Consider the following 17,399-nt stretch of genomic DNA (forward strand, 5'->3'; position numbering starts at 1 on the left):
GGTGTTTCAAGGTACCATTTTACCGCAATTTTGTCCTTGTTTTGCGTGAAAATAGGGGGGGGGGTAAATTTCACAAAATGTCCTTGAAATTGACTGCAATAGGGGGTCACTTGCATTTGTGGTAACGGTCATACGTGTCCCCCTCTGCGGCTGAGTGACCCCACCGGGCTCTCCATCCCCCCCTCCCCTTCCCCATGCAAAACATCTTGACCGACGCCTCTGACCCTAACTTCCAAACGCCAATAAAGTGTAATTATTGGTCTTGATATTTGAGATTTGTATCCAGAGACGCCATTTGATGACGTCACTGGTATCAAATTGCATTTCTTCACCCCTCTGCGGTGGGTAGTGGTGGTGGTGGCGGCGCGTGCGACCTGACCCGAGTGCGCTCCGCCTCATCATCATAATATATCCACAAATACTATCACTGTACTGTATAAGACCAGTACTATGCAACCAGAGGCCACCGAGAACCAGTCCCCAAGACAACAGTCTCCTTCAGAGTTTCTCACCATGGGTTTAGTGGATAAATTTGCGCTAAAGGTAGGCAGATTCAATGTCCTGAATTCTAATTTTTCACAGGAGTTTTGATTGGTTTGGTTATTGTGCATGACTGCCATGTAACCTCGACTGTTTATCTTTTTCACAGCTCATGTGATCGATAAGGAAAAGGGTCCAAGGTCCATTCCCTCATACACATGACACAGTGTGCGTGGCATGGAAGTGGCGCCGCAGTGAAGCAGTGTATACCAGCAGCTGCGCTCGAATGTAGTGAATGCCAGTGAAATGCAATGATTTATGGTGCTGGTTTTGGCATTTGTTGTATTTGCATTGCTTGGAACTTATAAGTACACAAAATTCTTGAATCTTATGTTTGTCCATTATGATTTCTTGTTACCTAAAATAAAGCTAGCCAAGATGTAAACTTTTGTTTTTAAATTTGAACTTATCCATACATAATTGTGTTTTTTTAGGTGACTTCATCTGTATTTATGTGGATTTTGTGTGACCAAGATCAAGAATTCCCCATCTTTCATGAGGGTTGTCGGTAATGATAAATAATAGGATATGTTAGAGTTGAGAATAAGATATCATGTGTGGGGAACCATTAGGGTATTTGCCAAGAAAAGAAAATTATACATGATTAATATCGATGAGAAGTTCCCCTGTGTCTTCGTAATAAATTTCAGTCTTCATCCCATTTTACATCTGCATTTATGATTATGATGATGGTGATGGTAATGTTGATGATAATGATAATCGAAAGGATGACTATGATTGTGATAGTGATGATGAGTGGTGGTGGTGGTGGTCTGATGGTGATGATGATGGTGGTGATGATGATGGTGGTGGTGATGATGATGATGATGGTGATGATGATGGTGATGATGAGGATGATGATGGTGATGATGATGGTGATGATGATGGTGATGATGATGATGGTGATGATGATGATGATGGTGATGATGGTGATGATGGTGATGATGATGATGATGGTGATGATGATGATGATGATGGTGATGATGATGATGGTGATGATGATGGTGATGATGATGATGATGATGATGGTGATGATGATGATGATGATGATGGTGATGATGATGATGGTGATGATGATGATGATGATGATGGTGATGATGATGATGATGATGATGATGATGGTGATGATGATGGTGATGATGATGATGAAGATGATGATGATGATGATGATGATGATGATGATGATGGTGATGATGGTGATGATGATGATGGTGATGATGATGATGATGATGATGATGATGATGATGATGATGATGATGATGGTGATGATGATGATGATGATGGTGATGATGATGATGGTGATGATGATGATGATGATGATGATGGTGATGATGATGGTGATGATGATGATGATGATGAAGATGATATTGGTGTTAGTTGTGATGGGGATGATGTTAAGGTGGTGGTGGTGGTGGTGATGATGATGAAATATGTAAAGATTTACATAAAATTGGTGATAGTGATGATAGTGATGCCGGGGGGGGGGGCACTTCCATTCACGAGTGGATACCATGCGCGACCATGGTGTCTCGAAAAGCACCCTAAACACGTATTTTCCATATATTAGAAATGCACCCCTTTAACAAGTATTGTCGTGTAAAACCCTACCCTTAACAAGTGTTGGAAACAAAACGATACTCTTGGCAAGTATTCCCTGAAATGAACCTAACAAGTACAGCCATATTTTATTATGTCACGGGTCCTTCGGTCGTCGGTTTTACCTTTACACATTCGGTATAGTACGACCCTACCTTCCACGCCTCGCGCAAATCGGACTCTAAGCACGTAGTGTTGGGGCAAAAAGGACATCTATATAAAACTTTTTAATTTTGTTTTATCATCCCCACAAATTTTGACCCTAAGTATGTAACTTTCCTAGCGAAATAGATACCCCTTTTTCATTATTTGTGTGTTTTTGACACCCTTATCACGTTACATACGTAACGTGCCCTATCTTGAAAATGACATCCTTTTTATGTGTTATTTTGGTCGCGCATGGTATCCACTCGTCAATGTTAGTGGCCCCCCCCCCCTGGTAGTGATGATAATCTTTATCATTGTACACAACAAAATCATTCTTGTCAGAGCTACATTACATGTAATGTATTACTGTATTCATTTCACTTGTACATGTAGCATTAATTTTACCTGTTTGGGATAATAATCATGGGAGTTAAGCTACAAATTCAATCTACACGGACTTGGACATCAGAGGTAAAGATTAATATTCACAACATTTACAAAGCTAGGCATGTTTCCATTAGACTTAATATGCACATTAGACACAGATCAAAGGAGTGACCCCCCCCCCTGCCCTCTTGTAAATCCTGAATCAACCCCTGCAGATTACCAAGGGTTTCAAAGGGCAAGATACATAAAATGTGGTTTAATAGTTTTGGAGAGCACTCAATCACACTTTTACCCTCTTAAAGGACAGGTCCATGAACAGTCCATCCCAACAAAACATTGGTTTTGAATAAAAAGAATGCATGAATATACATCATAGCTACAAAATATTCGAACAAACATTCATAATAGATATTGACGTTACTGGCCGTCCATAGTTGCGATCGATCGGATGTTCGGATCAATCGCAACTCTTTGGAAGACAGGCCCAGAACTCATAACCTTAACCTGATGCATTATCTCTGTCTAGAAACAGAGTTTGTTCATGAATAGAACGACTCGGGTGCTTTAAGTCAGTTGTTTCAATTTTTCATTTTCTTTTTGGAAAATGCGATCAAGGTGATTTCTCTTGTTAGTCGTGATTAAGTTCTTAACCTGTCCATAACCTGGCATGCAGACAGAGAATGGTCTGGGTCCCGTAACACAAAGGTTAGCGATTAATTGTACTCTTGTTTTTCACGATTAATTGGAGGCCTACATTGTAGTCAGTGCAATCAAATGAATCAATCATAAAAATGTTCTAGGAATGATTGCTCAGCTTTGTGTTACAGCCCCTGATTTATGTTGCAGATATTTCTTTCCCCTGGACACTTCATACTTCCCCCTGCTTGATTATTCGGACTTTGCCAAATGTGAGTCATAGCAAGACAGCAAGCAGTTGCTCTACGTAACGACTAGGATAGCCCCCTACTAGACACACTCTAGCTCTCTAGCTCTCTCACGCTCTCTCTTACTGACTGACCCCCTTCCTCCAATCCAGGGCGCTTGCCAAGGATTCGTCACTTTGCACAAGCTAAAACCAGACTTAACTCTGCATTAACTCTTAGCAAACTCTGTCAAAGAGGACAAAATCCGGAGGGTGAATCTTGGCAGTTGGACGTAATCGGAGGGCTTTTCTCTTTGCAATCAAAGAGGGGCAGCCATTAAGGGAGATTTAGACAAGAGATTCCAACATTATATGTTTTTGCAATTACTCTTTGAGCAGCGTGGGGATCGTAGTCAGTATGTACCGATACACCATTATGTATCAGTTGGAGCAGAAGCGGATAGAGCAGGAGAAACGCCGCAGAGAGCGTCAGGTTACACGGCCCGTTACACCGATTAAAAAGCCTGACAACAAGCAAGCGAATCTCAGACAGCGCCGCCTGCACGTTTGGGTAAATGCCGTCTTTTTTATTCCTTTCCGGTTCTTGAGGAATTGAGACCTGGATCTGGAGTTCTGTTTTTACTCTCTTTCCTTTTATTTGTGGAAACTTCTTCAGGGTCGATTCTTGAATATGTCGCCTCGTGCTCGAGTTCTAAATTGTGAAGGAAGTTGTTGCGACTTTGTTGAAGTGGCGGAGCCTGTGCTCGTTAAAATTGCCTCAACAGTAAGATGACGCTATCTATTTTAGTGTTAAAGATATGTCCACTTATTCTAAAACAAAGCAATGCATTTTATAAAAGTATCCTTTCGTTGTTAGATGAATGCTACTCAGTTCTGACGAAATTATGTAATATTCTTTTGTGCATTTCTTTCACAAGACTAGAGGTCAAATGAAGTTGAAATGAAATCTAGGTACTGACACAAAGTAATACTTTATTCTTTCTGTTTGTGTAAGTTTTTGTCAGGATTATGTGGAGTGTCATTATACCTTGCAATGACTTTATTTAAAGGATTTGTGATTTTATTTTTTCCAATCTTACATTTGATTTTGACTTACTCATCAAGATTTGTCCATATCCATTAAATGATTGATGCATGTGAGTGGCATGCCTGTACACTTGTTTACCGGTAATCAGTGCACAGTATTTTCTGTTAAATCAGCTTATAAAGATATCGTTGCAAAGCGGGCAGAAGGGCGTTAGCTCGATTTTCTAAAAAAAAAATTTCTTTTTGATTTTCCGTTTTGATAGTTCTTTCATTGGGTGTAATTGTTATTGCCTACAATGACGTAATCACGCATTGTAAAATGGCACCAGCACTCGCTGTCAGACGATTTATTTCCAGGGCTCGCGCGTGTTAATGCCCTTCTGACTGCCGCACGATGATATGATCTTCTCTCTTTAGAGTACTGATAATATTCCCTTAAATTCTTCAGATGTTAAGAAAATTGATATCAGAATCTTAAATTATCCATTATCACGATTATTGATCAAGAAAATTTGAGGTAAACAGCACTGGGTGATTGAATGTGAATAAAATTAACCTCTGGGGGTCCATTTCATAACACTTGTTATGATAACTAACATCTACTGAAATCCTTCAATCTGACTGGCTGAAAGTAAATTTGTTACAGAAATTGTGCATTTATGTCTTGATGAAACGGGATCCTGGACCAAGTCTATGAAGGATAAGACACTCAAATCTCATAAAATTGATTTCACCATTCTAAAATATTTGATTTCTGCTTTTAGTGCAGCACCACCCCCTCCAAGGACTGTGTTTTAAATCTTTTTAAGGTCCGAGTTCTCAATTGATTAAATATTTTAACACAAGTACACACCTAGTGACCAAGACTGCTTCTAGCATTTTCATTTATTTGAATGCAGAATAAAATAATTTGTTGATTAAATGCCTGGCCCTTGATCACGGGCATAGGTGCCACGGCCAGGGAATTGAACCCGGACTTTCCATGTATAGTCAGGCGCTTTGGACCACTCAGCCACGGCACATGGCTATGTTCTTTAAAGATAATTGTTTCATCAAACTGGCTCCTGACTTGAAGTTCAGAGCGCAGGGTGACAATTAGAGTAAATGGCTGAGTGTAATTGATATTTCCTTCATTTTCAGCTAGATGTAGACATATCGGCTCGTATATGTGACAATGATCTACTAGTTGTAGGGCATCAACTACATGTACTTCCACCAAGTGTCAAACTCACTTATTAAGTGTACTACAGACTGATTAAGAGAATTCAAGTGCACTAGGTGGTTTCAGACCGCCTCGAAGTTCGCCAGTTCCAGGTATTCTCTGATCGGGAAATTTACCCCGATCAGAAAATACCAGGTATTTTGGTAATGTGAAAGCAAACTACGCGTAATTTCCCCGAAAGAAAATACCCGCTAAATAGTAGGTACTTGGCGAAATTTCGTGGGGATTTTTCCAAGGTCGCAGGGATTTTGTTGATGTGAAAGCAAATTACATGTAATGGAACTTTTAGCCCAGCGTGTCGTTGGGCGCGGCGGCGTGGGTGGCTGCTGGGCTCGTGATTTTGAATCTCGCGCCTTGCCTGCTTATCAGACCACACTGCGCATGCTCGTAACTTCGGGAACTTATCCCGAAGGATGTGTTTCGGGGCGGTGTGAATGCAGGAATAATTAACGGGTATTTTTTAGCCTTAAAAAGTTCTCGTAATTTAACGGGGATTCTTGTGATCGAGGCGGTTTGAAACCGCCTACTGTTGGGGATTATTTTTCCCTTTTTATTGTATAGAAGGACTTAAATTTTGAAAATGGGGGGGGGGACTTCACGGGATGATTCACCAATAGTATCAGGCTTGGCCAAATATAAGATCCACTGAATTTCCTGTTGTTTGCCTCCCCCCTCCAGCCATTTATCACCAAAATCTGATAGGTAACATGAGTTAAGACTTATATTTTGTTATCATCTAACCAAATAGGCATTTGATTCAGAAAATTGTACAAAGTTATGAATTACTTTATAAATGACATTTGAAGTGCCCATGTTTTACGTTGACTGCATGCATTTGAGATTGTTATGGTGAGGAGCATGATTGACAATATGATTTGTGTTATCAGTAAGAATGTTGGTCACAAATACCTCTATGAATACTGTTCGAAAAGATTTTTATACCCAGAAATAAATGGTATGATATCAATTGTACGGTGTTTGTAAAGGTATTTTTGATAGTAGTGTTAGTTAAAAAACTCTACCTTTTTTTTTTAGGGGGGGGGCTTTTGTGATGAATGTTGTATACTGGACCATATTCCAGCTGTTTGTGGGTGATAATCAGGGGCCAGAGAAGCGGGGGGGGGGGGGGGGGGGGGGGGCTGGTGGGGCCTTAGACCCCTACTTTTTTCCAAAACCGTGTACAAAAACGTAAAAATGACCATATGATTGTGATTTTTTGCATGATCAGCCCCCCCATTTTGAAAACATTCCACTGCCCCTGATAATAACTTAAAAAAAAGAGATTCCAAGACCCCCCTCCCTGGTCCACATATCGTACATTGTAACCCACTTTTAACAAAATACTATTGCCTTCATTCTTAAAAGTATTGACAGGTGGAATGCTCAAATTAGTTCATTCGTGAAAATTCAATAATACTTGTCAACAGTTGATATTTACTACTAAGTGATGCAATTTCCCCGGCTTAGCTGGCAATTTCCCAGTTTATGAATACACTGAATGAAAGCTAGGCTTTGAATAACTTTTGGAGACTGGGAATTATGTATGTATCAAATCTGAAGGATAGGGCTTGAAGTGATAGTTTGGAATTTGAATGGCAGATATGAACCATTTATTATTCAATGCAGAAAAATGAGAATATTCAATATTTCTTATGATAAGAAGCCAATGACAGAGCATTCCTCATTATACACCTGATTTTAATCTCCAGTTTTTATGCATATTTCATTTTCCCTCTTTACTTTCAAATCCACTGGTTGTTGTTGGTTGGAAAACATGTAGACCGTATTTTCCCCCTATTCTACTATCCCCCTATTCTACTATCCCCCTCTCACCTACTTTGGTTATATTTAACTAGTATAAAAACCTGAAAATTGAAGTGAACCTTGAAAGTCTTGATATCCGGCTTCCTAAACAAATTTGGACCTAGACGAGGATCCAGAACAGATGAAAAGTAGTGCTGACATACTGGGATATTTACTTACAAGGCATGAATTACAGTTGACATTGGCCTTTTCCAAGGGCATAAAGACCTGTATAGGTCTGGTTTAGATATAGACTACATGGTCTAAAGACTAAAGTCAGTGCTAAAATCATAAGAAGCCAAAAAATGTCAAAATTGTGTTCGTGTTTACATTGTATCGCACGCTTCATCTTTCTCTGTGCCTTTGTGTTGTTAGGAGCCCCGGGGAGGGGGGTCTTCATTTTCCATTGGCTACAGAACAAATTTTACAATTGCTGGGAAACACCACCACCCCACCCACCCCAACTCGGGATCACCAACCAGATCCCCCCCTCCACTTGTGCTTTCTTTATTAGGGGACGTTCACCCTGATGAAAAATTTGTTGTTAAAACATCAGAAAAATAATAAAAACATAAGTTAATGTTTCAGAAATATCCATCTAAAATTAAGAAATTTATGAGAATTTTAAGTTATTGATTTGTGATGTCGTATACGAGCAGCTGCCTCATATGGTATATAGAAATGCATGAATTTCATTTTTTTTAATGGTTTGTGACGACTAAAATATTTTTTCTTTCAGGAGCAGGTGTGAAATGATTTGTCTAATGATACACTGAAAGTACAATAAAACCATTCACAGTTTCATGAAAAAATGATATTTCAAATTTCATTTTTTTAAAATTCACAATACATGGAAAGCTTGTGACATCACACATAAAAAAATTAAACTTGTAATAAAATTTTCAATCTGCGATGGATTTTCCTCAAACTTTCACCAATATTTTTTATTATTTTTTCTTCTATTTTTACAGTAAACTTCCCCTGTACAGGTTAAGAAACATTCAGTATGTGAAAGAAATGTTGTAATATATCATATTGAAATACAATTGATATCAAAATTTCACCTTCACATTCAGAGTTTGTATGGAATGTCTTACTGCCTCTGGCGGATCAGGGGGGGGGGGCACATCCTGCTCATGCCCCCCCCTTTGAGAGCCATAATCAGAATTTGTAATGTAAATATGCTTGTTTTTTTTTTTACCCAAGTGTCCCCCCCCCCTTTGAAAGTGAGGATTTTTTTATTCTTTCTGTCTTCTTTTTTTTTTGCTTTTCAAATTTTCTGCAGACAAAATGACCTTCAATTTTAGGTGAAAACTTTTTTTTGGGGGGGGGGCTTGTCAAATTTTCATCGGAAAAATCCTGGATCCACCCCTACTTACTGCCCATGGAACTATAGAAGGCCAAGTGATATTCACATGCCATGCCCTAATGTTCCTATCTTGGCTTGAGTTACAGTATGAATTTCAAGTACAAGTTTTAATTCCGTCCACAGTATTCAGATATTGCATTGATAGAAATGAGATTGTGATTGTATTACAGTATACATGTATATTTGTGTATTGTATTTGCAATGAATGCATACTGGGTCTGTAGGGTTGATCAAGGTCAGGATTTGAAGGTCAAGTTCAAGTGTGGTTTTATTTCTCCCTGATATCAAAATGGAAAAAATAAATTACAATGCAACAAAACAACGATGAACAAATGACTGTTTTTTTCGTATGCATTGCGTTGTCATGTTTTATTTTTGTTGTTGTTGATTATTATTATTATTGTTAAAATCACTGATATATTTTTGTTTATGTTTTTTTTATTATATTGATTCAATAAAACACATAAAAAAAGACTGTTGGCGAATACATCAATCGTTTACAAATGTTCAGTGTTCAACATGATTTCAAGAAACAGATGAGGCACCAAAGAAGATAAACTTGTAAATTAGGCCCGTTTTGAAAGTCCATTTTTGATGCACGTGTACACGGCGTGTTTTTCGGTCGTGTACACGTGTACACGTTGTAAACACTGTGAGAGCGAGTTCTGTTTTCATGTCGACACGGACCCGCATCAATATGTCATAAAAAGGGGTCTATATAGCCTAAGTCACGGTTTTAAAGCTTACCTGAGAAGTTTGAAGTATCAATCCACAAAAATTGGTGCAAATTAAAAGTTTACTCGGCTTAGCAGCGCATTAAATTAATAAAGAATGCAAAAGAAAATCAGTGCAGGGCCCTAGCTATCGCCGACACTCGGTGGAAGCGCATTTTGTATACTGTACCGTACATGCATGCACAGATCGCTGCAGAATAAGTGTAACTGAAGTTATCGATTAATTTTCATTATTATGTTGCCAATTTGAAGAGCGTTTGTTTGTAGGCTTGTGTGCGAGCGTATAACACGTAAGTTGTAGCGATGATCGCTATCGCAATTGGTGATTCTCAAATTGACTCTGAGTGTGATTGAGCAACGCTTTCGAGCTTTTGAGACCGGAGCAGACCCATTTCGTGCCGATTTCGTGGTACAAAAACGTGAGTCTCCAGAAAGAATGTGGATTAAATTGGCGATTTTGGAAGTGAATTCACTCAGGATTAATTGAAATATGTTGACATATTAGTAATTAAAACATGTGCAATGTCTGAGAAATAAAGTAAGATTTAATGTGAGGCTGTGAGCTTGTTTATGCAGATGCTACCGTGTACACGGTGATGGAATTTAGTGCACGTGCACTGACTTGACCGTGCGTGTACACGTGTATATATACCTTGACTATTTCAGTTATTTCCATATACAAATGAATGATATAAGAACATATTTTAAAGAATAGACAAGTTATTTAAAAATGTTAAATTTACATTAAAATTAACAAGATAAAAAAGCTATAAATTACAAAGAACAACAACCAAAGAAACAAAACATATATATGTAAACCTGAATATGGAGGGATTGCCTAAAGCTAACGATATCAAGGGCATTCCAAGGATGAGATTATAAAAACATAAATTAAAGGGATGGTCAAGGCTAGAGATATTTATATCTATTAATAAATAGAGTAAAATTCACAGAGCAAAATGCTGAAAATTTGATCACAATCGGACAACAAGTATCAAAGTAATTGAATTTCAAAGATTTGCATAATTCCAACAAAATATTTCTAGGCATCTCTTCATGAATATTCATTAGGTGGGCTGATGATGTCATATCCCCACTTGCTCTTTTGTATTTTATTATATGAAATAAGGTTTATTCAAAATTTCGCTACCAAGAACTAAAACAATTGTAATGACAACTGATTAAGTGCATTAGTTATTTATTGCCGCAACTTATTTCATTATATTGGAGACACATCATCTACACTTGTATGAAAAAATGAATCAGTTTTGATTTCATAGATAAGAAAAAGGAAAGTTGGGATATGACATCATCAGCCCACCTAATGAATATTCATGATGATGTGCATATAACTGTTTTCACAAAATATTGATTGACTTAAATTCAATAACTTCTTTATATGTTGTCCGATTTTGATGAAATTTTCAGCACTTTGCTCAGGGAATTTTACTCTACTGTATTTAGATATAAATATTTTCAGCCCGGACCATCCTTTTAAAGAAAAGGAAAGAAGAGTGGGAAGAAGGAAAAAAAAAAAAACATGCTACGTATATTAAAAAATCCACACACAGTATATGATCCTTGTATTTAAATTGGAATCAACAGAGTTATAGAGACTAAAAAATAATGATTCAAATTGTAATTATGTTGTTTTTGTTTCTTTATTATCATTTTACAGGTGGTGGTTGGAGTCCAATTTGTTTTAACAGTATGGTAAGTATAGTCTTTCACATCCTTCAGTGTCAGGGGGGTGTCTTCTAAATTTAAAGGGAATGAAACCTTTGGAACAAGTATGCTTATGTGGAAGGGAAACAGAACAATCAAAGAATAAAAACAAAGAAAGTTTGAGAAAATTTGACAAATAATGAGAAAGTTATGAGCATTTGAAATGATATTGCAATCACTTATGCTATGGAGATCCTCCTATTGGGTCATTCCATAAAGGTCGGACGTACATTCGGACACATTTAAGAGCTGTATCTCCTTTAATTTGATAGCAGTGTTTTATTTATTTTAGTATATCATAACATGTGACCTAGGTTATCATTACACCATGACAGGACCAGGCTGCAATATGAAGAATAGAAAATATGGGCAAAAATGTGAGGGGTCGGACGTACATCAGACGAAAGCAGGTTTTATGCTTTTAGATTTCATGTCAAAATCTCTGTGATTTTTGTGTTGCAGTTACTAAAATTCTAATATGAGCTGTTAGCTAAAGGATGAATCTTACAAGAAATGAAGCAAAGAAATTGATAGGCATTGCCTTGTTTTAGTTACAGGCTGATCTATTTGGGGTCGGACGTACACTTTGAAGGGGTCGGACGTACATTGTGCAAAATATTTGCACACTGTACGTCCGACCCCCTTTGAAGATCAGTTACACAAAACATAGACATTCTAAACTGGATTTTTTTAATATACATACTGTTTGGTTAGTTGTCTTTCACATAAGATGGAATTAACAAATGAATCTGATGCTGGTGAAGAGTTATGCTTGATTAAAGTTGACATGCATTCAGACAGTGTACGTCCGACCCCCATACTGATTTTCTTACAGTCAAGCAAAATGCACCTCATATCTATTACAAATGAGTCAGTGGGTTTAAACTGTTTCCATTTTGATATCTACATTTTTAGATCACATCAATAATGAAACAACTTAACTATTCACACAATGCAGGATACTGTTAAACTTCAAGTAAAATGTATTTTTTTTAATGGTTTGCAAAAGACATGACAAAGAATTTCTTCAACATTAAAAAAAACTTGTTCTGTTACAAACTTTGTTTTTACAAGGTGGGTTACGAACCATGAGTCTTCCCTGATGTTGCAATAAAAAAACATGCAATATGACCTTTTGACCCCTAGATGACCTTTGATCTCTCCATCCTCAAGAACACGTAATTTTTCCCACTGATCGTTTTGTTCCAAGTTTGGGCAAAATTAATGCAGAAATATGTCATTTGACATTTCTACACCTAGATGACATTCGACCTCTCCATCCTCTTTAACAAATATGTGGTACTACCCACTGATAATTTGTTCCAAGTTCGAATACATTTGAATACAATACACATAAAAAAACTACCAGTATCAAAAGTTAACTTTTGACCCCTAGAAAGCTTGAACAATTGACCTTGAATAACAAAATGAGCAAAAGTGACCTTTTGACCCCTAAATAACCTTAGAAATTATCATCTTAAAACAAAAATATTGTATTACCCTCTGATTTTGTATTTCAAGTTTGAACAATATTGATGCAAACAAAAAAATTGATTTAAACAAAATCTGTCAGAAAATGACTAAATGGCCTCCTATCTTTTGACCTTTTGACCCCTAGATGACCTTTGACCTCATCAACACACACATGGTATCAACCAAGGATCATTTGTACCAAGTTTGAATAAGGTTGATGCAGAAATAAAGAAATGAGAACAAGTCAAAATTAAATGAATAACCCTTCACATTTTCTTAACTTACACCCCTATAGGCAAAAGTAGAATAGTCTAGACATCCATGTATCATTATAGCAAATGGGCAGATCTATTTCTCATAGAGGGGCAATTGCTGTACCTGAGATTGAGGGGAAGGGGCAATTTCTACTTTTATATGGAACTTCTTTGTTTATTAAATTTCTCATGTATTTGTAGGTTTTTGATTTTTATTTTCTTTTTTAATTTTCTGCAGGCTATTATTCAGTCATAATTACCACTAAATTCATTAAGTTACATGTATGTGATAATTTGAGATGAAGGCAGGCAGTTTCCATTGAATAGATATTGATTAGATATTGAAAATATACATGTTGTCAAAAATGTGAGGTATTCTTTGTGAAATTTGTCTCAAAACTTGTGCAAGACTTCAAAGAAAAAACCAATAAAACTATACAGCGATATCAAGGTGTGTTAAAGAACTATCATGCAAAATGTTAAAGATGGAAGGTGAATTTTGCCCCCAGTATTTGTTGGGTTAAGAAATACAAAAAAGGTCATTTTAAACTAGATTGAAATTGAAATTTGTATTCAATTTTGAAAGATTGATATGAGTAAAAGATGTTATGATATTAAACTTTTGCAAAAAACATCTGAGCAGTGAAAGATAACTTCATAAAAAAAAAGTTTCAAAGGGGTCGGACGTACAGGGGGTCGGACGTACAAAAAAGTTGTACGTCCGACCCCCATTTAACTTGAAATCCCGGACTAGTGGTGAGCTACCTTCTGGTGTATATATTAAACAAACCAAGCTTGCTTTGCATCTGACTTTGGGAAAATTTATCTGCTTTTGTTTTGCTTGTAAGAAAAAAAGTGTATGTGAAAAGGGGTCGGACGTACATTTGAAAGTGCCTGCTTTTAATATATTCGGTTTAAGAAATTTAAGAAAAATAGAAAAAACCTAACTTATTTTTTAGAAACCTGACATAATAACAACTTGGACAACATCCAACTTTAATTATTTCAAAGCTTATAAAAGGTTTAAAATTTGTTGCAAACTTGACCTTTGAAAGTAAGTAAAATTCTGTTTTGTTGCTATGGTGATTTCAATGCCTTGTCAAAATGAAACGATACATTGTTTGAAATTATTTCTTTTAGATTTATACATTTCAGTTTCTTAGCTTTCATGTGATACCTAATTTGTTTTGTTTGAAGGATTTTGAAATTTTGACCAAAAGGTTTACTATTTTATGGAACTGCCCTATTGGCAATGCGGCAAAGATGTGTGATGTCACATGTGAACAACTTTCCCTTTGATGGACTATAAAATACCCCCAAATGTCTCTATTTGCTCTTTCATATGGTGATACAAACTCCTTTAACCATAATGTATTCTTTGAAAATATATATTACATGCTCTTCTGTAGAAGAATACATGATCTACTGATAGATGTGAGAAAAGAGGCAATTTAAGTGAAATATATACAAAATTAAAGGGAGAGTTTTTCACAAGTGACATACTTTTTTGTCCATTGCCAATGGGAGGATCCCCATATTTTATACCTTGGTCACATTTGCTCTACGGCTGCCGACCCCCTGCCGTACTGCGAGTCGAAAACATCCGTTTTATTAATTTCATTTAAACAACTTATATAGTTGGACAAAAAAATGTTAAAACAACTGTTTTCGACTCGCCGTACGGCCGCCGTAGAGCAAATGTGACCAAGGTATTAGCCTTAAAAGTAATCGCAATATTCTCATTACTTGTCTGATATTTCTAAAACTTTTGTTGATATGTTTCTTTGATTTTTCTGTTTTCACACAAGCTATCTTTTTCCAAAGGTTTCATTCAAAGGTTTTCCTTTAATTTTAGGGGTGTGTACAAAGTTTTGTCTTCCTATAGGCTATAAAGAATTAGAGCTTCCAAATTTTAGCTCAGAGACATACATAGAACTGCTTCATTGAAATAATGCAAAACTTTAAAATGTAATAACTTAATTAATTCCTAGTTCGATTTTGATTATGTTTTAAGTGTTCTTTTTGATTGAGTCAAATCATGTTATTTTCACCCTTAAGTACCCCTTTAAGTAAAAAATCAATGTTCATTGCAGGTCAGATGGTACATGTATTTTGGGAACTTTGAATAATGTACAAGCATGTTTGTCTCATTACTGTCAAAACAGCTTCATGAAATGTTGTGGAAAGAGAGCCTTCTTATCAAGCTGAACATTTGAAGAAAAAAAAAATTTTATAACAGTAATGATGATATGGTGTTTGTGATAGCTGTATTATTGATAGCACCTTGTACTGTGTTTTGTTCATGGTTGGATATATCATGTTTAAAAGCATACTTTCATGAGAAAATGTTCAAGTTTTCTTTCCCAGGAAAATATTTTGATTATATTCCATGTTGGGATAACACTGCAGAAAGTATTTGTCAAACATGAATGAAATATTTATTTGTCAAACATGAATGTACCTGGGCTGTATTGTTAAGATATCACTAAATGTGTATGTATATAAACCTACATGCATTCTCACGTAGCTAATAATGTTTCAATGCAGTGCACATTGAGCCTCTCATAGAATTGCAGAGCAGCTCCATGTAACTTGTATCTTCATCTCAGTTGATTAGTATGGTTGATTTGAGGCATTATGGGGATTGTTCAGGGGGGATCCCCCTCTCCCTCAAACTTTGAATTTGGAAAGCACTCTTTGGAGATAGTTGTCTCACCCCCCCAAAAAAAATCTTTAAATCACATTGCCTGCACTTCAGTAGGTCCTACAAAATAGCTGCTCCTGTATATTTATTTTTCTTTAATTTCTCTGTCAATAGGGCCTATTCATTGAGTGAAAATCAAACAAAATAGTTACAAAGAAAACATTTGTAAACATTGAAAAAAAGAAATTATACAAGGTAACAGAAACAGTCTTAATTTAAAGTAATATTAATTTGCAAGAGAGCGCTCAAACATTTCAACTGAGATTACACTAACACAAACAAGAGGTTTATTTAGAAATTTCATGTGTTAACATAATTTTGAAATATGTCAACATGTGTAGTACATGTATAATGTATAATGTTTACCAGACATTATTATATTTTTCTTGATTTCAGGGCTTCCATGGGGGGATGGATCGACTCTGGTTACGTGTACATGAACTCTATTATCTTGATCACAGGCCTAATGGCAATTATGATGCCCGAATCGCCAGAGAGTGTATTTATGGTAAGCCGGCAGAGATGTTATTAAAGAAGAAATTCACTCTTGACAAGTTGGTTTTGATTAAAGCAAAAAAATTATATATCGTGCAGTATGTAATTTTCTCGAAAAATTGAAAGAAATCTTATTTGTTCAATGGATATATCATCATACACATCCTTTCATACCCCCTTCTATAAAATATTCATTTTTTCCATTGTAATGTTTATATAGAGGAGCTGATTATCTGTGATGTTACAATATCAAAACTTTAGAAGTTCTTAACTCTTATTCTTTGATTGATTTTCATCAACCCTTCACCAATGTTTTCGCATAATTTTTCTGCTTTTATTAGAACATATTGTCAGAGTGAACTTCCCCTTAAGGCATGCCACAACCAAAGGCTTGTCTTGTCGTGAGAATGTAATGTCGTCTCCTTATGTTTATTCTTCTACCCATCCCCATTTAGATATAGTTCATTGCCTTTTGTGGCGATAACGATGCTTGAATTATCGAGAGAGAGGGTATTTGTCCACTGCTTTTTATTGCAATAATAAGGTCTGTGTTGCCAGGGAATGTTATGAGAACTGTTCTCATCTACTTTCTCAAACTAGTTTAGTGAAAACAGTGAGGTCGAAATCAGTTTGACATTTCTTAAAGGGATGGTCCGGGTTGAAAATATTTATATCTTAATAAATAAACAGAGTGAAATTCACAGAGCAAAATGCTGAAAATTTCATCAAAATCGGATAACAAAAAACAAAATTATTGAATATTTAAGTTTATCAATATTTTGTGAAAACAATGATATGCACATCGTAATGAATATTCATTAGGTGGGCTGATGATGTCACATCCCCACTTTCCCTTTTCTTATGTTATTACATGAAATAATAAATCTTTCATATTTTCATAATTTTGTAAATGCATATATGTGTCTCCATTATGATGAAATAAGTTGGTGCAACAAATAACTAATGCACTTAATCAGTTGTCAATCCAATTATTTTAGTTCTTGGCAGAAAATGTTTGAATAAACCTAATTTCATATAATA

The 17,399-nt window shown here is 36.2% G+C and overlaps 1 protein-coding gene across 1 annotated transcript in view; it reads left to right on the plus strand.

Moving 5' to 3' along the window:
• The first annotated feature begins 320 nt into the window (after positions 1-320).
• The window catches only part of LOC121427543 (type-1 angiotensin II receptor-associated protein-like), a 36,756-nt gene continuing 19,677 nt past the window's right edge, over positions 321-17,399 (plus strand). The window contains exons 1-3 of the mRNA XM_041623988.1: positions 321-543; positions 11,386-11,420; positions 16,260-16,371. Of these exons, the coding sequence (XP_041479922.1) occupies positions 451-543; positions 11,386-11,420; positions 16,260-16,371 (240 nt within the window). The 5' untranslated portion in view covers positions 321-450. The remainder of the gene's footprint in view (positions 544-11,385; positions 11,421-16,259; positions 16,372-17,399) is intronic.

Source organism: Lytechinus variegatus, chromosome 14 (assembly GCF_018143015.1).
Source record: "Lytechinus variegatus isolate NC3 chromosome 14, Lvar_3.0, whole genome shotgun sequence".
NCBI lineage: Eukaryota > Metazoa > Echinodermata > Echinoidea > Temnopleuroida > Toxopneustidae > Lytechinus > Lytechinus variegatus.